Raw genomic sequence first — 7,404 nt, forward strand, 5'->3', positions numbered from 1 at the left:
TTTTCTAGCAAACATTTTTCATACGCCGTGTTTGCCGGCACGGCCAAAACAACTGCCAAAAGCTCTCGGCAGAATCGGCAAAGCTCGTGGACTCAAGCTAGCCGAGAGCTTTTCCACTCGGCTTTCCCTCCACCAGTTTGGCATTTTGGCGCGAAAAGCATTCGTTGGGGCTTTTGTGAATGGGGAGCAGAGCGCCCTCGTAATTGGACTTTGTTTAGATTGCTCAGTGCGTAGAATTCCGGAGGGGGAAGTCCGGCGACTTCTGTGACGTAACTTGAATGAAGTGCGCGTAAAAGCTGGCATGCAATCACGAACTGTACAGGGTGCCGCTTATAGGAATAGTAAAACTTAGATTTGAAATATCAACTCAAGAGTTACAATAAATTGGCTATAGTTAAACCGTATATAGTAAGAATATACCTAAAGTCTAAAACTTTGATTTTTTAATACAATTTCATTAACTAAAAGCATATGAGGAATTAGGATTCAATTTTTATGTACAAACAAGAAAAATAACTACCTTTAATATTATAAAAGAACTAAACATTTTTGGTAAAATAATTTGAATATTATATCAAGTTTTCATATTATCTAGATATAATCTAATTAAATATTTAAGCATAAACGTTTAAAAACTTGGTTCCCCGTCGAAGGTATAAATTCAAGATCGAGTGGTAATATTGATCTATAATTAATGTCAAGTTTTTAGGACTATAATCACAATACCGAATAGTAGGCGCCTTCAAGTACCAGCAGTAATCGCCGCCATTTCCCAATAATAAATCACTTGTTCTTATCACTGCTCAACAATATACTTATGTTTTATTGGTTTGAACTGTATTAACAATTGAGTAAAGGAATTGCTAAATAATTATAAGTAGTAAAATCCTAATCTGTTCGGAAGCCTATATTTTGGATTTCCCTGAACCTTTGGACTTAGCATTAATAAGACCTTTTTTTGTGAAAACAAGAAAGTACGCTAGCTTTAGCAGGCGGAAGCCTACTATACTGTACATACCCTTGCAGATAGAACTTAAGTATTTAAAACGACAAGACTCATTAGAAATTAATAGCAATAGGGTTTACCATAGGGGCCGTCCATAAACCTCGTGACATGCCTAGGGGGTGGGGAAGTTCATCAGAGTGTCATTCTTTGTTGTAAGGAGGTTGTAATTTCACACAGTGCGGGGATCCGTCCATAAAATTAACGTCACGAGGTTTATGGACGGCCCCATATAATATCGAATTATATGTCTAATTTTCTGTCAATTGTCTATTCTCCTCTATGACATCTATGAATTATTTCGATCTTATTCTTATTTTCATATTAGTCTTATATTAATTTTATATTAATTGTTTCTATGCCAACTAATAAAATCCGCTTTTAATCAAATTTAAAAACAACAACGTCTTTTTTGGTTTACAATAATTTTATATACCTTTTTCGATTTCCTATATGAGTTATAGACATCAGACTTTATTAGAATTTAATTCAAGAGCTTCGCAAAAATTCCCAAGGTCATGCCTGTAGGACAAAAAATAAAAGCTTTATAGTTTTTTTCATCTTATTTTTGTAATTTTTTCTATATCTACATGATATTGCCTGATCCGGATCGTTCCGACTACTACCTGCAATAATTACACATTTTTAGGTAAAGTTTTAGGGAGATTGCTATAAGTTTACAATGAACAAACAGGTTGACAGGGGGACAAATGTACAAGTACATGTTTAGATTGACTCAGTTGGTGATGCTGATCAAGATTGTACACAATTTTTAGGTTCTGAGGACTTAAATTTATAGGGCATAAATTTAGTGGATCTTTTCTAGGTCTTAGCAGTTAGTGATGCTAATTGATGCCGCTGTGAGGAAGAGTAATTCTCAAAACTAAAAATACTTGAAATATTAATCGCTTCAAAAAAGATCGTACAGTAAACAAAATTGAACAAAAAATTGTACAGTAAGAGTGTGATTGTTATACAGATTTATTTGTCTTACACTTTAACATAATGACTTTCATATTTTCTCACGTAGCAAATATCTGATTTCAACGAAAATACAGTCACTTGCACTTGAGGATTAGTAAACTTTGAATTTCGTCGAATTACAATCTAATCAACCTTCCAACCTTTCCTAAAAACAATAAATGGGATTTCCTCGTGCCTCTGTTTGGGCGACTCAACCTTAATTGGCGAAAATTGCGACGAACCCTTCTTATCAGGGCAATAAGAAGCCAAATGAGCAATCAAAATATTATTAAAACAGTTGGGAATACCGAAACGCCAGACGCTGTGATATCAAGCAGCTGCCACCTTAATATTTTGATTCTTGAAACTCAATCAGATATACACCTTCAAGAGGTTTTTAACACGCTTGCGTCTATCATGCTGATAATCTGGTCCTTTTAGACTGTATTAACTTATAGAGAACTGTGTTATTTTGACCACTCCAATCGCAAGTAGTTATTATAAGATGCAATAAAATGCAAAGTTCACTAAAAACCCACTTACACGTGCTTCAGCTGTGAGTCAGGTTTTGATGAAATAACAAGGAGTCTACATGCTCATAGCGCGTGTACAATGGGAAATTTCCTGGTTCTATTGTTCCCAAAATGGATTAATATTAAGTCCCTAATACGGCATATCTTTAATCTCTATTTCCTGCAGTCTAGTCTAAGATATTATCTATCAAAAACTGGTGAAACAAGATCTCGGAGCTTAAGTTTCCACAAAGCTGTTGAACTTTTGAAAGTTATTTCAGAGCTCATAATATCATTACTAATAACCAACGACCGCAAATCGTACTAGTTTTCATATATGTTTATGTAAGGCGCAATCTTTGGACTTTAAATACCAATTATTTTATTTTAAAAATATTTTAATAGATAAATTGCTTTATAATCTATAATTACTTATAAATAATGTTCTATGTACACTGAGACGCTTTGGCTTTCTTAATGTTCTTAATTAGTGGTATTAATTTCTTTTTCTTCGTTAGTTGGCAGTTCAGCTTTGGTTTCCAGAGGAGGAGCTGAAGCACTTTCGTTGGAGAATGAAATTGGTTCTGGAGTCTGCTTCTCCAGATCCGCAGGCGAAGGATTTGCATCTGGATTCGCCTCTGCAGGGGGAAGTTTTGGCTGGGGAGCTGGTCTTCGGTTGGGAAGGATCAGGCTCTCCAATCCTCCGCAAGGAGCTTCGATCAAGACGTACATTACATAGGCGAGTAACACAGAGAACCCAAAGTCCTGCCAGAAGCGCAGCATCTGATAGAGGAATTTCGAATTAAATTAAATATTTCTCAAGAGTTTAGCTGGGTTTCAAGATCACTTACAATATCGTAGTTGGAGAAGTAGGTGTTCACTCGCGTGCGCCCACCATTGAGGTTCTGGATGAACAGATGACCCATGTAGACGCAGAAGGAGAGCTTCGACAGAGGCTGCCAAAGGGGCGAGGTGAGGAAGGAGTTGGCCAGTCCGCCGTACCCCTGCATGCAGGCAAAGACCACCCAACTCAAACCCAAAGGCCAGGCAATTCGGGAGAGAGTCACATAGAAAGCCTCATTCAAGATGGGCAGGGTTTTGGATTTGGTCATGCCATAAGGATACATGGCGAAGATGCAGGTGCAGAGCAGGGCCAGACTGGTGATCCATCCCAGCCAGACAGCAGGACGACTCAGCTTGATTTGCTTTCCTCTAATTGTGTGCAGGAAGTAACCGAACAGGAAGCCCACCATCCAGCCGGAGGTCCTGTTGTGCGTGTAGTGCGATAGGTCCTCGGAGTACTCATTTGGCCCTCCACCGCCGCCTCCGTTCATCCTATTGAATCGAAAATTATATTATAAATATCTCTGTATAAATTTATGTAGAGAGGGAACTCACAGAGAGTAATCGTTGACCACCATTATGCTGAACAAGTAGGCTGCGAAACCCAGCAGAACTAGCAGCACCACCGCAGCTCCCTTCTTGCCCCACTTGTACACGATGATCAGGAAGATGGGAGCCAGGATATAGAGCTGCATATCGATGGCCAGATACCAAGTGTGGGCCAGGCACTTTAAATCAAAGGTAACAATTAGCTTGAAAGCTAAGTAAGCAGGTGTTAACTTACTTCCTGACTGGTGGCGTAATTCTGAATGTAGAGCAATGTCCAGTACCAGTTGTCGTTGCAGTTATCGTAGCTATCAAAGTTCCAGTTGCCGTACAGCGGACCATCGCCCACGAGGGGCAGTAGCTTCAGATAGACCAGAATAGATACTGCCACGATGGGTGTGAGTCGCAGATATCGGTGGAGGTACATCAGCGGAATATTCAGCTTGCCCTTGGCCCTGAAATGATAAAGCAGTTAAGGAAGGTCGCTTTTAATCGGGTAAACAACCTACTTTTCCATGGAACGCAGGGCAACCATTGCCACCAGAAGTCCACTAATGAAGAAGAAACTATCCACTGCGAATACGCCTTCGTAGATAACGTCCATGAAAGGTGTCTTTGCCCACTGATCGTTTGGAAGAGATTATGAAACCTTTACAAAAACCTAGGAGTATTCCTTGTTTACTCACCGTATAGACATCGTACAAATTAATGTTGGGCGAGGTGATGCCAATTATATAGTCGTGACCAAAGCACACCCAGATCAAGGACATGCCTCGCAATCCATGCAGGCACTCAACCACATTTGGATTGGGTTTGGTGGTGACGCGAAAAAGCGATCGGGAATTGGCACGTACGGAGAAAATCTTAATCAGGGCAGGCAGTTTCTCTAATATAGGAAAAATTAAAAGGAACAATAAGCAAGGAGCTTCATTAGTCGAAAATTTAACTCTACTTACTTTGATCTTCGCAAATAAAGTAGTCATAAAGTGTGGAAAGACCAGCCACTCCGGCAAACACGGACAAAAGAACACTACATTTATTAATTAACAAAAAAATATAATAAATTTAATTTTAAAACATAATCTGTTTTGAACTTACATGGTGAAAATGGTCATGGCGTCGTAGTCCTCGCGTTCCGAAGTTTTGCAGGAGTTTTCGCTGACCAAGTTCGTGTTGGCATTCAGCTCCAGTCCAACCAGCTGCTTAAGGACTCGCTTCAGAAGTGTATCCATATTGGAGGCGGAGCAGGAGGCGGGGAAGCAAACGGCCGACTGGACATTCATCCTCATCATGCCACCGGCATTTCCTAGTAATTCTTGCAGAGGCAGATTGGCCAGGCAGTACTTTCCCAGCAGACTCGATCCAGTTGCAGAAGTCTGCTCGATGGCTACACACTCGTCGTAGTGACCCAAGTCCTTGAGGTGACCCTTCAGGATGCCAGCCGGAATGGATCCCCAGGAGTCGATCACTGTGCAGGAAATCCATGAGGTCTCTTTGCACACTTTGTATTCACTTTACTCACTTCTGAAGGCCCAAAGGCTGCCGCTGGCCAATCCCGCTGTCAACTGGGCAAAGTCCGCGTAGCACTGCAAATCACTGACGGTGGGCAACCGACCTTCGGGAACCACATCCTCCAAGGTAGCATTCTGGGTGAGTTGAAAGAACTCCTCCGCCAAATGCCTCAGTTTGTTCAGACGCTGGTAATCCTGCACATCCAGTTGGATTCCCCTGTCCACTTCCTCGTCCAAGTTGAGGGCACTGGTCGTGGCCAGGCCAAAAAGTAGTAGCACTATTGCGATCCTCGCCATTTCTGCCGAATGTTTTCCGCCGATTGGCTTCATCCGGAGCAGAGCGACCCCTTTTATAAGCCATGTCTGCCGGTCGTCTGAGATAAGGATTATATATTACTTCGACCACCTTCGATTAGCCCAATTTCCTACGTTAACATGACTCTGCAATCTAATACATACCTTTAAATATAATCAGCCAAATTTATAATATTGATTCAAATCATTCACGAAACCTTTGTTTTTGCATATCGCGGGGGTCGGAGAGCGATTATCTTATCGATACTAAACCATTCGGGTGCTGAAGTGAACTCACTTTTTATAATAAACCGCCAGCATGGGTGTCTACTTGAAGTTGTTACTATTAATTTATTTCTTATATCGATTATAGGGAAGTATAGAACTGGGATATTTTCGGGGTTCACACGGCCTTGTCCACTTGAGAACTGCTTTTCCAAGTCCAAAAATCCAGCATTAGTCGACGTAAAAATAAAGCAACTCACTTTCTTATCTTACAATGTCTGCTAATTCGCACCCACTTTTGCTGGTCAAGTGGGTTTCTAGGTGCTATTTATTGCTTTTCGATTGAGTAGATGCGATCAATCCGGAAAGTTGACGGCGAGTATATCTTAGTAATCTGATTTTGCAATGAGCTAATTAACATACGGTGCTTATGAGTGGAACTTGATCGACTTGAAAAGCAACATGTCACTTTTAATGTACGGTCTGGTAAATGAGTCTGCATCCTTAATGGTGTTGTAATTGATCTCATAATTTAACTTTAACACATTTCATGTCATTAGTGCATTAACAATTAAAAGGGTTTGAGAAGGGGAACAAATCTTCTTAAAAGAAAATAAGAATTAAGAATAGATTTGCTTGCAGCCCAGAAAATGTTGATATTCTAAACATTAACTGCATGAAAATAGCTTCAAAGGTATTTAAGATCAGCTCCACACAACCACTATTCGGTGCATAAACTTTCGCTTCAGACTCAGGTGTTTTATTATATTTTCATTATTTTGTTAGGTTTTCCTAAATCACTATGATTGATCGTGTGCCAAATCTTATCGCGCCAATATAACACTTGGATTCATCTGAAAATTTGTTTAGCCGGAACCTGGCTGCGCGTGTCCAAAAATGAGGCAATGGTTTTATAAAAGGCAATCAATTTCATGATAAAGCTAAGACCCAAAATCTGGAATTTAATCTTGAAGTTCCAGACTTAGCCTGATCTTTATTCTAACAACGCAATAAAGCTCAAAAGTCAATACCTCGAAATTAAACTTGCAGTTTAAGACCAACCCTAATATGCCTTAAGATGATTTATATATTTAAAGCTAATAAAAGAATTTTGACATTATAAAAATCAAAATTTACATAGAATAAGCAGTACAATATCCTTTGTACAATCCCTACAATCCCCAGATATAACAGAAGTTATATTGCTTCTCCCCTTATTAGTATCGTACTTGATTAGTACTGGATTTGCATATATTGCATAGTGAACTAAAAAATTTAAATAATGGTCGTGCTCCTAATTTTATCGGTACTTCAAAAATTCCTCAGAACCCCCAGCCAAGAGGATTATTTACGACGTGGGAAAACACTGTTGCACGTTTCTAAAGCGTGTCGTCGAACATTTCAGACTAGGAGTTCTATAAAGAATTCCCTGAAAAGATTATTTTAAATTAAACCATGTTAAGCTCAAAAAAGCAACTTAATAATAAATATGACAGGCAGTTCAAGA

At 39.5% G+C, this 7,404-nt stretch overlaps 1 protein-coding gene across 1 annotated transcript; it reads right to left on the bottom strand.

Annotated features, from left to right (window-relative positions):
* Positions 1–2,942: 2,942 nt before the first annotated feature.
* On the bottom strand, positions 2,943–5,946 carry LOC108098480 (nose resistant to fluoxetine protein 6). The gene is made up of 9 exons (XM_017201391.1): positions 5,390–5,946; positions 4,966–5,335; positions 4,824–4,897; positions 4,554–4,753; positions 4,377–4,489; positions 4,106–4,322; positions 3,877–4,049; positions 3,330–3,813; positions 2,943–3,261 (listed from the first exon to the last, which is right to left on the bottom strand). The coding sequence occupies exons 1-9, from the start codon at positions 5,706–5,708 to the stop codon at positions 2,962–2,964; spliced, it is 2,250 nt and encodes a 749-aa protein (XP_017056880.1). The 5' UTR covers positions 5,709–5,946; the 3' UTR covers positions 2,943–2,961.
* Positions 5,947–7,404: the final 1,458 nt, after the last annotated feature.

The sequence above is a fragment of the Drosophila ficusphila genome, unplaced genomic scaffold (genome assembly GCF_018152265.1).
Source record: "Drosophila ficusphila isolate 14025-0441.05 unplaced genomic scaffold, ASM1815226v1 contig_791, whole genome shotgun sequence".
Classification (NCBI taxonomy): Eukaryota; Metazoa; Arthropoda; class Insecta; order Diptera; family Drosophilidae; genus Drosophila; species Drosophila ficusphila.